We start from the raw sequence: 14,607 nt of genomic DNA on the forward strand, positions 1-14,607 counted from the left end.
CCTCCAAGAGGTATTTAAATGCTTCATCTCCACATGTAATTTCATTCATCTATACTTGTTGCATTAATATTTCTCATCTTGAATATTAGCTAGATCATGATAGTTTATCACTATTTTTTTCAAATTGAATGACAGTAACTCCTCTTATCATGTTGAGCATTAAGTTTGAACAATGTAAATTTGTGTTGGTGTAGTTAAAAGCCAAGAGCTCAATGTAAGTTGGCTCTTGAAAAGGGTTTGGTGGAGTTACTTCAGGAGCATGACACTTCGTTCCATAGGGGCAAAATGGTTGGTCAACTGAAGCTTGGAATAGGATGGCAAGTTTATTTCATGAAAGATATTGCCATGCAAATTTTACAAAGCAATAGAGTCAGGAAAAGCAGACAGATTTGAAAGCTCAATACAGGCTTCTTAAGGATGCCCGCAAACAGAGCGGTTCAGCTGGAACTATCATACACACTTGATAGATGCTGACGCACATCTTTGGCAAAACCTGATGACCGTAAATTCTAGTTTAGTGCATTTTGTCTTTACAACTTCTAACTTGTATTCCATGACTTTGTAATCATCTCATTTTTGAGTAACCTAAGTTTGATAAATCATTTCTTTTATATACAGTCGTGGCCAGAAATAACTAAGTTCCAAAATAAGCCTTTTCCCCTCTATGATAAGCTTGGTGGTCTCTATGATGGTGAGTTACTGATTTGAATGGATTTTCATTTCTTCTCTTTTTGTTGACCTTTATAATGAATTTTCATTGCTATGTGGCCTTTAATGATAACTTGGGTGTTTGTGCAGGACACATAGCAGAAGGTAACTTCAATTTCACATCAACTAAGGTTACACAAGTTAGTGATGGTGATCCCGAAGTTGAAAGAGAGCAGACTGCCTTCTCTTTTTACCTGAATCAATACAATGATGATGTGCACATGTACAACAATCAAAGAGATGTTGCTCAAAGTAATGAGCCAAGAGATGCTACACAAGTGATGGTCCAAGAGATGTTTTTCAAAGTGATGAGCCAAGAGATGCTACACAAAGAGGTGATGTTGCTTCAAATAAGAAGCATGTGAAGGAATTAAAGAAGGGAAAGAAGCGTGATGATCCAATGGTGGAAGTGATGGCACAGTATGTGGAGATCAAATGGAAGCAAGTGAAGGAGGAGTCTGCTTTGTTGGTAGGGTCCAAAAATGCCCAAGAGTTATCCATTAGCAAGTGCATTGTTGTTCTGCACAAGATGGAAAGCTTCCAACACTGTGAAAGAGCCGATGCCTACAAAGTGTTCAAAAATGCTGAGAACCATGATATCTTTCTCAATTCTGCCGCTCAAGATGAAGAGAGTGTTGTCGTGTTTCTTCGGAACAAAATGGTAGAGTTGCCTCAACGTATCTAAGGTAAGCTACCTTGTTCCTATTAATATCTTATTTTGGTATTCCCTACTCCTCATATTTTGCTTCAATTAGCTGATGGGATCAGTCTCATAGAGTGTATTTGGTTGCAATTAGCGAGCGTTGTACATCAAACCAAACTAGGGTGGCCTGATGAGGTCATTTTAGCTTTGTATATTCTGGTCATCAAACGAAAACTAGGGTGGCCTCATGAGGTCATGTATGAGGCTTGAGTTCTATTTCATGTCATATTTATTAGTCCTTCCTATATAATGTGTGTGGTTGATGCTCAAGTGACTTAGTTTCAGTAGGACTATTGCCTAAACTATTTAAATGGTCGTATTGTAGTTACAGTAATCTTGGGCATGTCTCATGGAGATTTGCACCTTTTCTTCGATTCAATTACTTGAAGTGACTTACTGAAAGCACCTTGTTACTATGCTGACTAATGCATCTTGCTGATGCTCATTTCAGTCATTAGTTAACTTCCTACACACTAAACAGTAGATATTATAGTAGAATTTATCACATACATAATTCGTTTACACAAGAATAGACATTGAATTATGTGTATTTGGGCTAGGATATACAATAAGAAATCCCATGTATTTTGCTGGGGCTTAATGTGAGTTGTGCAGTTTCCAACTTGTAGATGTGTGTGCTGATGATGTTGTTATTTTTGACTTTTTTATGTGGACTCAAGATCAATGTTTTCTTGCAGAGTTATTACGAGTATTTGTTGCTTTCCAGGCTGGAGTTAGATGCTAGCAAAGGAGAGATCTCAATTGCCAACGACAATATGAAATGCAGCTAGCCAAATACAAATGTGGCTACCACCCTCTGTTAAACTTGGTTGTAATAGAATACTATGCCTAGGACTGTTGTTTTGGCCAATATAGCACTAGCTAGTATCAGTATTGTGAGGACCTATTTTTTTGTAGGTGATGCCCTTAGTTTTGCTACTTTGCATATTCTGGGAGCAAGTACAAGTGAGGTTATATGTTATTTTTGTTCACTTGATATCTGCACTATCCTTCCTTGCATAATTTGATGTCATTTTACTTGGAAAGATTGCATTTTCAGATGTTTGCACTATCTTAGCTAAATACGCGAATCACAGGCTGCCAAACAAGTTTTTCATATGGAGGAAACGGTGGCTGGAGGGGTTTGGGGTTTCAAGGGATTTTGAGGGGATTGGGTGAAAGGAAGGGATTCACCCAATCCTAAGAAATCATCCCTCCCCAAACCTCCCCAGTCCACTTCTACCAAACAAAGCATGAGGCTTGTTTTGAAAGAACAATTGAGGTTGTGTCTACATGAGCCCGCACCAGCAGCACACTAGGGGCGTGTTTGGTTGCCTGCATGAGACCCAATCAGTCCCGCACGAGAAGAGTCCTGGCCTATTTGGTTGCATGTATACACTGTTGGGCCTGCATCGCATGAAACTTAAAGCACCTCTGGGCCTAGCTCGCTGGAAACGCTCAGATTGGCTGTTTCTCGCGAGCCAGACCGAGGCGAGCGCAACAGAACGGGCCCTTGCACGAGTGGAGATGGAAGGGATGCGGGGTGATTACTTGAGGTCTTCTTCCACCTCCAGTAAGCTTCTCTCTAATCTCCTCTCTTCCTTGTCCCTCTGATCTACATAATGATGCTTCGATTCAAGGTAAGCTCTACGCGAAAAAGATGCACCTCGATGCTACGGTTCCATTCAGGTGATCGGTTCGTAGTTTCGTTGGCTAGAAGTTCTTTATTTCGTGTTCCCGTTTGAAGTTATTCTGGACGAATTTTGTCAGATTCGTCGCGCACGATCAATCATTTGAAATTTCCTTTGACCAACAGCCTAATCTCGCAGTTCCGCACAACATTCGTGTTGTAAGTTTTTGGTTTCGACGATCGTAGTTTCATCTCTCTTTGAACAGCAGTCTACTTCACTCACGCCGCCATGTCGAGCTCCTCTGTCCTCTGCTCGGAGCCCTCCTATTCGTCCCTCTTGACGCCGAAGCCCTTTCCCTTGACCTCCTTGCCCACGTCCTACTACACTAGAGTCGTTTCCAGCGTCGTTCATCTCGGCCTACTCTCTGTGATCCTTGTTGGGGAACGTAGCAGAAATTCAAAATTTTCCTACGAGTCACCAAGATCTATCTATGGAGAAACTAGCAACGAGAGAGAGGGGAGTGCATCTACATACCCTTGTAGATCGCTAAGCGGAAGCGTTCAAGAGAACAGGGTTGAAGGAGTCGTACTCGTCGTGATCCAAATCACCGGAGATCCTAGTGCCGAACGGACGACACCTCCGCGTTCAACACAGGTACAGCCCGGTGACGTCTCCCATGCCTTGATCCAGCAAGGAGAGAGGGAGAGGTTGAGGAAGACTCCGTACAGCAGCAGCAGAACGGCGTGGTGGTGGTGGAGGAGCGTGGTAATCCCGCAGGGCTTCGCCAAGCACCGTGAGATATGAGGAGAAAGAGAGGTAGGGCTGCGCCAACAGGAGAAGAACTTTGTGTGTTGGGCTGCTCCTTTGCCTCCACTATATATAGGGGGAGAGGGGGGGCTGCGCCCCCACCTAGGTTTCCACCCCTAGGGGCGGCGGCCAGCCCTAGATCCCATCTAGGGGGGGCGGCCAAAGGGGGGAGAGGGGGAAACTTGCCCCCCAAGTCAGGTGGAGGCGCCCCCTCCCCAAACCCTAGGCGCCTTGAGCCCTTGTGGGGGGCGCACCAGCCCACCTGGGGCTGGTCCCCTTCCACACTTGCCCCATGCAGCCCTCCGGGGATGGTGGCCCCACTTGGTGGACCCCCGGGACCCTCCCAGTGGTCCCGGTACGTTACCGATAAAACCCGAAACTTTTCTGGTGAACAAAACAGGACTTCCCATATATAAATATTTACCTCCGGACCATTCCGGAACTCCTCGTGACATCCGGGATCTCATCCGGGACTCCGAACAATATTTGGTAACCACATACAAACTTCCTTTATAACCCTAGCATCATCGAACCTTAAGTGTGTAGACCCTACGGGTTCGGGAATCATGCAGACATGACCGAGACGTTCTCCGGTCAATAACCAACAGCGGGATCTGGATACCCATGTTGGCTCCCACATGTTCCACGATGATCTCATTGGATGAACCACAATGTCAAGGACTCAATCGATCCCGTATACAATTCCCTTTGTCTAGCGGTATTGTACTTGCCCGAGATTCGATCGTCGGTATGCCGATACCTTGTTCAATCTCGTTACCGGCAAGTCTCTTTACTCGTTCCGTAACACATCATCCCGTGATCAACTCTTTGATCACATTGTGCACATTATGATGATGTCCTACCGAGTGGGCCGAGAGATACCTCTCCGTTTACACGGAGTGACAAATCCCAGTCTCGATTCGTGCCAACCCAACAGACACTTTCGGAGATACCTGTAGTGCATCTTTATAGCCACCCAGTTACGTTGTGACGTTTGGTACACCCAAAGCATTCCTACGGTATCTGGGAGTTGCACATTCTGATGGTCTAAGGAAAAGATACTTGACATTAGAAAAGCTTTAGCATACGAACTACACGATCTTTGTGCTAGGCTTAGGATTGAGTCTTGTCCATCACATCATTCTGCTAATGATGTGGTCCCGTTATCAACGACATCCAATGTCCATGGTCAGGAAACCGTAACCATCTATTGATCAACGAGCTAGTCAACTAGAGGCTTACTAGGGACATGGTGTTGTCTATGTATCCACACACGTATCTGAGTTTCCTATCAATACAATTATAGCATGGATAATAAACGATTATCATGAACAAGGAAATATAATAATAACTAATTTATTATTGCCTCTAGGGCATATTTCCAACAGTCTCCCACTTGCACTAGACTCAATAATCTAGTTCACATCGCCAAGTGATTAACACTCACAGGTCACATCGCCATGTGACCAACATCCAAAGAGTTTACTAGTGTCACTAAACCAGTTCACATCATCATGTGACTAAGACTTAATGAGTTCTGGGGTTTGATCATGTTTTGCTTGTAAGAGAGGTTTTAGTCAACGGGTCTGCAACATTCAGATCCGTATGTACTTCGCAAATCTCTAGGTCATATTGTAAATGTTGCTTCCACACTCCACTTGGAGATATTCCAAATGGTTGCTCCACTATACGTATCCGGTTTGCTACTCAGAGTCACTCGGATAGGTGTTAAAGCTTGCATCGACGTAACCCTTTATGCCGAACTCTTTATCACCTCCATAATCGAGAAACATGTCCTTATTTACTCCAAGGACAATTTTGACCGCTGTCCAATGATCCATTCCTGGATCATTCTTGTACCCCTTGACTGACTCATGGCAAGGCACACTTCCGGTGCGGTACACAACATAGCATACTATAGAGCCTACGTCTGAAGCATAGGGGACGACCTTCGTCCTTTCTCTCTCTTCTGCCGTGGTCGAGCTTTAACTCTTAACTTCATACCTTACAACTCAGGCAAGAACTCCTTCTTTGACTGATCCATCTTGAACACCTTCAAGATCATGTCAAGGTATGTGCTCATTTGAAAGTACCATTTAGAATTTTTGATCTATCCTCATAGATCTTGATGCTCAATGTTCAAGTAGCTTAATCCAGGTTTTCCATTGAAAAACACCTTTCAAATAACCCTATATGCTTTCCAGAAATTCTACATCATTTCTGATCAACTATATGTCAACAACATATACTCATCAGAAATTCTATAGTGCTCCCACTCACTTCTTTGGAAATATAAGTTTCTCATAAACTTTGTATAAACCCAAAATCTTTGATCATCTCATCAAAGCGTACATTCCAACTCCGAGATGCTTACTCCAGTCCTTAGAAGGATCGCTGGAGCCAGCATACCTTTTAGCATCCTTAGGATCGACAAAAACTTTCTGATTGTATAACATACAACCTTTCCTTACGAAAACTGGTAAGGAAAACCATTTTGACATCCATCTGCCAGATTTCATAAATGCAGCTAATGCTAACATGATTCCGACGGACTTAAGCATCGCTACGGATGAGAAAATCTCATCGTAGTCAACTCCTTGAACTTGTGAAAAACTCTTCACCACAAGTCGAGCTTCATAGACGGTGACATTACCGTCCACGTCCGTCTTCTTCTTAAAGATCCATTTATCTCAATGGCTTGCCGATCATCGGGCAAGTCCACCAAAGTCCATGCTTTGTTCTGATACATGGATCCTATCTCGGATTTCATGGCTTCTAACCATTTGTCGGAATTTGGGCCCACAATCGCTTCTCCATAGCTCGTAGGTTCATTGTTGTCTAGCAACATGACCTTCAAGACAGGATTACTGTACCACTCTGAAGTAGTACGCATCCTTGTCACCCTACGAGGTACGGTAGTGATTTGATCCAAAACTTCATGATCACTATCATAAGCTTCTACTTCAATTGGTGTAGGCGCCACAGGAACAACTTCCTGTGCCCTGCTACACACTTGTTGAAGTGACGGTTCAATAACCTCATCAAGTCTCCACCATCCTCCCACTCAATTCTTGAGACAAACCTTTCCTCGAGAAAGGACCCGATTCAAGAAATAATCCCTATTGCTTTTGGATCTGAATTAGGAGGTATACCCAACTGTTTTGGGTGTCCTATGAAGATGCATTTTATCCGCTTTGGGTTCGAGCTTATCAACCTGAAAGTTTTCACATAAGCGTCGCAGCCTCAAACTTTTAAGAAACGACAACTTAGGTTTCTCCAAACCATAGTTCAAACGGTGTCGTCTCAATGGAATTACGTGGTGCCCTATTAAAGTGAGTGTGGTTGTCTCTAATGCCTAACCCATGAATGATAGTGGTAATTCGATAAGAGACATCATGGTACGCACCATATCCAATAGGGTGCAACTATGATGTTTGGACACACCATCACTCTATGGTGTTCCAGGCAGTATTAATTGTGAAACAATTTCCACAATGTCTTAAATGCATGCCAAAACTCGTAACTCAGATACTCATCTCTATGATCATATCATAGACATTTTATCCTCTTGTCACGATGACCTTCAACTTCACTCTGAAATTACTTGAACCATTCAATAATTCAGACTTGTGTTTCATCAAGTAAATATACTCAACATCTACTCGAATCATCTGTGAAGTAAGAACATAACGATATTCACTGCATGCCTCAGCACTCATTGGACTGCACACATCAAAATGTGTTACTTCCAACAAGTTGCTATCTTGTTCTATCTTACTGAAAACGAGGCTTTTCAGTCATCTTGCCCATGTGGTATGATTTGCATATCTCAAGTGATTCAAAATCAAGTGAGTCCAAACGATCCATCTGCATGGAGTTTCTTCATGCGTATACACCAATAGACATGGTTCGCATGTCTCAAACTTTTCAAAAACGAGTGAGTCCAAAGATCCATCAACATGGAGCTTCTTCATGCGTTTTATACCAATATGACTTACATGGCAGTGCCACAAGTAAGTGGTACTATCATTACTATCTTATATCTTTTGGCATGAAAATGTGTATCACTACGATCGAGATTCAATAAACCATTCCTTTAGGTGCAAGACCATTGAAGGTATTATTCAAATAAATAGAGTAACCATTATTCTCCTTAAATGAATAACCGTATTGCGATAGACATAATCCAATCATGTCTATGCTCAACGCAAACACCAAATGACAATTGTTCAGGTTTAATACTAATCTTGATGGTAGAGGGAGCGTGCGATGTTTGATCACATCAAACTTGGAAACACTTCCAACACATATCGTCAGCTCACCTTTAGCTAGTCTCCGTTTATTCCGTAGCTCTTTTATTTTGAGTTACTAACACTTAGCAACCAAACCGGTATCTTAATACCCTGGTGCTACTAGGAGTACTAGTAAAGTACACATTAACATAATGTATATCCAATATACTTCTATCGACCTTGCCAGCCTTCTCATCTACCAAGTATCTAGGGTAATTCTGCTCCAGTGGCTGTTCCCCTTATTATAGAAGCACTTAGTCTCGGGTTTGGGTTCAACCTTGGGTTTCTTCACTAGAGTAGCAGCTGATTTGCCGTTTCATGAAGTATCCCTTCTTGCCCTTGCCCTTCTTGAAACTAGTGGTTTCACCAACCATCAACAATTGATGCTCCTTCTTGATTTCTACTTTCGCGGTGTCAAACATCGCGAATACCTCAAGGATCATCATATCTATCCCTGATATGTTATAGTTCATCACGAAGCTCTAGCAGCTTGGTGGCAATGACTTTGGAGAAACTATCTCATCTGGAAGATCAACTCCCACTCGATTCAAGTGATTGTTGCACTCAGACAATCTGAGCACAAGCTCAACGATTGAGCTTTTCTCCCTTAGTTTGCAGGCTAAGAAAATCGTCGGAGGTCTTATACCTCTTGACTTGGGCACGAGCCTGAAATCACAATTTCAGCCCTCGAAACATCTCATATGTTCCGCGATGTTTCGAAAAACGTCTTTGGTGCCTCAACTCTAAACCGTTTAACTGAACTATCACGTAGTTATCAAAACGTGTATGTCCGATGTTCGTAACATCCACAGACGACGTTTGGGGTTCAGCACACTGAGCGGTACATTAAGGACATAAGCTTTCTACTGTCTGCATAATCGCTACTGTCAACTTTCAACTATATTTTCTCTAGGAACATATCTAAACAGTGGAACTAAAGCGCGAGCTTACGATATAATTTGCAAAGATCTTTTGACTATGTTCAGGATAATTAAGTTCATCTCATGAACTCCCACTCAGATAGACATCCCTCTAGTCATCTAAGTGATTACATGATCCGAGTCAACTAGGCCGTGTCCGATCATCACGTGAGACGGACTAGTCATCATCGGTGAACATCTTCATGTTGATCGTATCCTCCATACGACTCATGCTCGACCTTTCGGTCTCTTGTGTTCCGAGGCCATGTTGGTACATGCTAGGCTCGTCAAGTTAACCTAAGTGTTTCGCGTGTGTAAATCTGGCTTACACCCGTTGTATGTGAACGTAAGAATCTATCACACCCGATCATCGCGTGGTGCTTTGAAACGACGAACTTTCGCAACGGTGCACAGTTAGGGGGAACACTTTCTTGAAATTTTAATGAGGGATCATCTTATTTACTACCATCGTTCTAAGCAAACAAGATGTATAAACATGACAAACATCACATGCAACCAAAAAATGACATGATATGGCCAATATCATTTTGCTCCTTTTGATCTCCATCTTCGGGGTTCCATGATCATCATCGTCACCGGCATGACACCATGATCTCCATCATCATGATCTCCATCATCGTGTCTCCATGAAGTTGTCTCGCCAACTTATTACTTCTACTACTATGGCTACCGGTTAGCAATAAAGTAAAGTAATTACATGGCGTTGTTCAATGACACGCAGGTCATACAATAAATTAAGACAACTCCTATGGCTCCTGCCAGTTGTCATACTCATCGACATGCAAGTCGTGATTCCTATTACAAGAACATGATCAATCTCATACATCACATATCATTCATCACATTCTTTTTGGCCATATCACATCACATAGCATACCCTGCAAAAACAAGTTAGACGTCCTCTAATTGTTGTTTGCATGTTTTACGTGGCTGCTATGGGTTTCTAGCAAGAACATTTCTTACCTATGCAAAAACCACAACGTGATATGCCAATTGCTATTTACCCTTCATAAGGACCCTTTTCATCGAATCTGTTCCGACTAAAGTGGGAGAGACTGGCACCCGCTAGCCACCTTATGCACCAAGTGCATGTCAGTCGGTGGAACCTGTCTCACATAAGAGTACGTGTAAGGTCGGCCCGGGCCGCTTCATCCCACAATACCGTCGAAACAAGATTGGACTAGTAAAGGTAAGCATATTGAACAAAATCAACGCCCACAACTACTTTGTGTTCTACTCGTGCATAGAATCTACGCAATAGACCTAGCTCATGATGCCACTGTTGGGGAACGTAGCAGAAATTCAAAATTTTCCTACGAGTCACCAAGATCTATCTATGGAGAAACTAGCAACGAGAGAGAGGGGAGTGCATCTACATACCCTTGTAGATCGCTAAGCAGAAGCGTTCAAGAGAACGGGGTTGAAGGAGTCGTACTCGTTGTGATCCAAATCACCGGAGATCCTAGTGCCGAACGGACGGCACCTCCGCGTTCAACACACGTACAGCCCGGTGACGTCTCCCATGCCTTGATCCAGCAAGGAGAGAGGGAGAGGTTGAGGAAGACTCCGTCCAGCAGTAGCAGAACGGCGTGGTGGTGGTGGAGGAGCGTGGCAATCCTGCAGGGCTTCGCCAAGCACCGCAAGATATGAGGAGAAAGAGAGGTAGGGCTGCGCCAACAGGAGAAGAACTTTGTGTGTTGGGCTGCTCCTTTGCCTCCACTATATATAGGGGGAGAGGGGGGGCTGCGCTCCCACCTAGGTTTCCACCCCTAGGGGCGGCAGCCAGCCCTAGATCCCATCTAGGGGGGCGGTCAAAGGGGGGAGAGGGGGAAACTTGCCCCCCAAGTCAGGTGGAGGCGCCCCCTCCCCAAACCCTAGGCGCCTTGGGCCCTTGTGGGGGGCGCACCAGCCCACCTGGGGCTGGTCCCCTTCCACACTTGCCCCATGCAGCCCTTCGGGGATGGTGGCCCCACTTGGTGGACCCCCGGGACCCTCCCGGTGGTCCCGGTACGTTACCGATAAAACCCAAAACTTTTCCGATGACCAAAACAGGACTTCCCATATATAAATATTTACCTCCGGACCATTCTGGAACTCCTCGTGATGTCCGGGATCTCATCCGGGACTCCGAGCAATATTCGGTAACCACATACAAACTTCCTTTATAACCCTAGCATCATCGAACCTTAAGTGTGTAGACCCTACGGGTTCGGGAATCATGCAGACATGACCGAGACGTTCTCCGGTCAATAACCAACAGCGGGATCTGGATACCCATGTTGGCTCCCACATGTTCCACGATGATCTCATCGGATGAACCACGATGTCAAGGACTCAATCGATCCTGTATACAATTTCCTTTGTCTAGCGGTATTGTACTTGCCCGAGATTCGATCGTCGGTATGCCGATACCTTGTTCAATCTCGTTACCGGCAAGTCTCTTTACTCGTTCCGTAACACATCATCCCGCGATCAACTCTTTGATCACATTGTGCACATTATGATGATGTCCTACCGAGTGGGCCCAGAGACACCTCTCCGTTTACACGGAGTGACAAATCCCAGTCTCGATTCGTGCCAACCCAACAGACACTTTTGGAGATACCTGTAGTGCACCTTTATAGCCACCCAGTTACGTTGTGACGTTTGGTACACCCAAAGCATTCCTACGGTATCCGGGAGTTGCACATTCTCATGGTCTAAGGAAAAGATACTTGACATTAGAAAAGCTTTAGCATACGAACTACACGATCTTTGTGCTAGGCTTAGGATTGGGTCTTGTCCATCACATCATTCTGCTAATGATGTGATCCCGCTATCAACGACATCCAATGTCCATGGTCAGGAAACCGTAACCATCTATTGATCAACGAGCTAGTCAACTAGAGGCTTACTAGGGACATGGTGTTGTCTATGTATCCACACATGTATCTGAGTTTCCTATCAATACACTTATAGCATGGATAATAAACGATTATCATGAACAAGGAAATATAATAATAACTAATTTATTATTGCCTCTAGGGCATATTTCCAACAATCCTCCTACTGCACTGACGCTGCAATGGCGCACACACTGCACTTCGTCGCCCCGCCGACGGGGTCGATCATCTTGGCCTCCTCTCTCTCGTCCTACTACACTGGAGTCGTCTCCAGCGTCGATCATCTCGGCCTCCTCTCTCATCCACTGCACTGATGGTACCATGGCGCGAGCACTACATTCTCCTCCTCTGTCGACTGTCTTTGCGCAAGCACCGCAACTAGTTCGCCAACGGTGTCGCTCGTTGTGCCGCCGACGGGGTCGCTCGCCCACGACTCCATGCTCGTCATGTCGGACACAGCGCCACAGCCACTATCTACCGCAGTTGCCATGGTCCGGCGCACACTGCATTTCTTCTTCCCCTTCCTCTGCTAGTTCTTAACCTTGTGTGCTAAGTGCAAGTGCTAGCTCGTAATCATATCTCATGCGGGCAACCAAACAACGTGTAGTTGTATGCGCTGAGACAATGCAGGCAACCAAACAACGTGCCAAAAATAATCCCCTAATGCAGGAAGTCCATATGCAAGCAACCAAACAACTTGCAGATGTCGCATATGAGGCTGTTTTTTTAAAGCCAGACTGGATTGAGATGTGTATACAATGCAGCTACTATTCAATACTGCAACCAAACACGCCATAGGCAAGGCAACACCGCCGAGTAAGTACAAAAGAAAGAGGAGAGGAAAAGGACGAGAGAAAATTGAGAAACCCCAGCAAGAAAAGGAACAAAAGCTGAAGTAACGGACGTCAAAGCATTGTCCAAAGTCAGTTCACACCAACAACAATGCATCTCTAACCTCCCTTCTCTCCCCTCCCCTCTCTCTCTCTCTTCTTAACCAACCTCCCCACCCTTTTTCCTCGCTTCAAATCCTCTTCTCCCCCTTCCCTTCCTCCTCGCCCCCGAGAAGCTCACGCATCCCAACTCTAACCATACGCAAACGCAAGGCTTCAATGGAGCCGTGCACCAAGCAGTTCCTCCCCATGCCTCCTCAGGACCCCAACTCCCCGTCGTCGTCCACCTCCTCTTCCTCCTCCTCCTCCACCTCGCCGTCTCACCCCTACCACCGCGCCCAGCCGCCACACCCACACAACCTTCCGCCCTCACCCAGGCCCGTCCCCCGCACCATCGAGACCACCCCGTTCCCCACCACCTTCGTCCAGGCGGACACCACCTCCTTCAAGCAGGTCGTCCAGATGCTCACCGGCTCCGAGCAGTCCTCCAAGAACGCCGCCGCGGCGACGACCGCCGCAGGCAACGGCAGCGCCGGGAACCAGGCGGCGAGCGGGAGCGGCCCGTGCCGCCCGAAGAAGCCGTCCTTCAAGCTGTACGAGCGGCGGAGCAGCCTCAAGAACCTCAAGATGATCGCGCCGCTGGCCATGGGGGCGCCGCCGTCGCCGAGGAACGCCTCCGCCGCGCCGGAGATCCTGTCCCCGAGCGTCCTGGACTTCCCGTCCCTCAAGCTCAGCAGCCCGGTGACGCCGCTCACCGGCGACCCCTTCTTCCCCTCGCCGGCGTCGTCCTCGGGGGATGCCGCCGAGCGCGCGGCCATCGCCGACAAGGGCTTCTTCTTCCACCCTTCGCCGCGGGGCGCCGAGCCGCCGCGGCTCCTCCCGCTCTTCCCCGTGAGCTCGCCCAGGATGGCCGCCGCGTCCGCGACGGCGGCGCCGGCCGAGTGAGTGACCCAAAGCCTCCGCCTTTGCGCGCGCATCCTGCTCAGCCAGCCATGAAGTAATCTACGACTTCTACCATCGCCACCGCCCTCGCTGTATCATCGCCGTCCTTTGGTCGCAGTTCTAGTTTCATACTGTAGTAGTAGCAAGGTGTTTGCTGTGTCGTTCTTCGCCGGCGCCGGCGCTGCTGTTGTAATTTTTGCTCCGTTCTTGAAAGGAAGAGGGGAGTTGGTTCTCTTTTGAGGTTGCGACTCGATTAATCGATTAATTACAGCTTATTTTCGACCTTCGTGTGCTAGTAGATCTTTTCCCAATTCTGATCTTCTTTCGGTTGCTGTTTGGAATTGGATTGATTCCCTCTGAACTTCATCGACCACCGCCGTTGGTGCGTCCAAGCTCATAAATACGGCCTTGTAATCTCGTGGGAAGGAGCAGCGCAGTGCATGTGAATACATATGGCCTGAATCTGCCATAATTATCCAAAATCCGGCGTTTGCTGCTGCAATCCAAGTGAGGTTGGAAACATGCCTCGAGTCTTCTTCTCTGGTATGCTCGCATCACACAGCATGACAGTATACTACAAGTAGTACACAAAATAGCATGGGAGTGATTCTTCTACTGCAAAAGCTCAAATTCTGCTGACAAGCTGTGTGCTGCGTTTGGCACTTTTCAGTCCTGAACCAGCAGTCTTCGAGGCAGGATGTACTAGTACCTGGACTCATCTGCCCCGGAGGTAGTACAACACGAACAACGCCCCATGTTTTTCAGTGATTGACTCAGTAGTCCTTGATGTTGACATATTTGATCACAGCAA

General features: G+C 46.1%; 1 protein-coding gene and 1 pseudogene across 1 annotated transcript; both read left to right on the forward strand.

Moving 5' to 3' along the window:
* Nucleotides 1-285: 285 nt before the first annotated feature.
* Nucleotides 286-1,393, forward strand: LOC123067562 (uncharacterized; annotated as a pseudogene).
* An 11,535-nt stretch (nt 1,394-12,928) lies between these two features.
* Nucleotides 12,929-14,078, forward strand: LOC123070619 (VQ motif-containing protein 4). The gene has a single exon (XM_044493896.1). It carries the CDS (start codon nt 13,074-13,076, stop codon nt 13,797-13,799), a length of 726 nt encoding a protein of 241 aa, XP_044349831.1. The 5' UTR covers nt 12,929-13,073; the 3' UTR covers nt 13,800-14,078.
* Nucleotides 14,079-14,607: the final 529 nt, after the last annotated feature.

This window comes from Triticum aestivum, chromosome 3B (genome assembly GCF_018294505.1).
Source record: "Triticum aestivum cultivar Chinese Spring chromosome 3B, IWGSC CS RefSeq v2.1, whole genome shotgun sequence".
In the NCBI taxonomy this organism is placed as follows: domain Eukaryota; kingdom Viridiplantae; phylum Streptophyta; class Magnoliopsida; order Poales; family Poaceae; genus Triticum; species Triticum aestivum.

What these genes read in the sequence shown, in the direction of transcription:
- LOC123070619 (XM_044493896.1), top strand. Translation starts at nt 13,074, where the DNA reads ATGGAGCCGTGCACCAAGCAGTTCCTCCCCATGCCTCCTCAGGACCCC.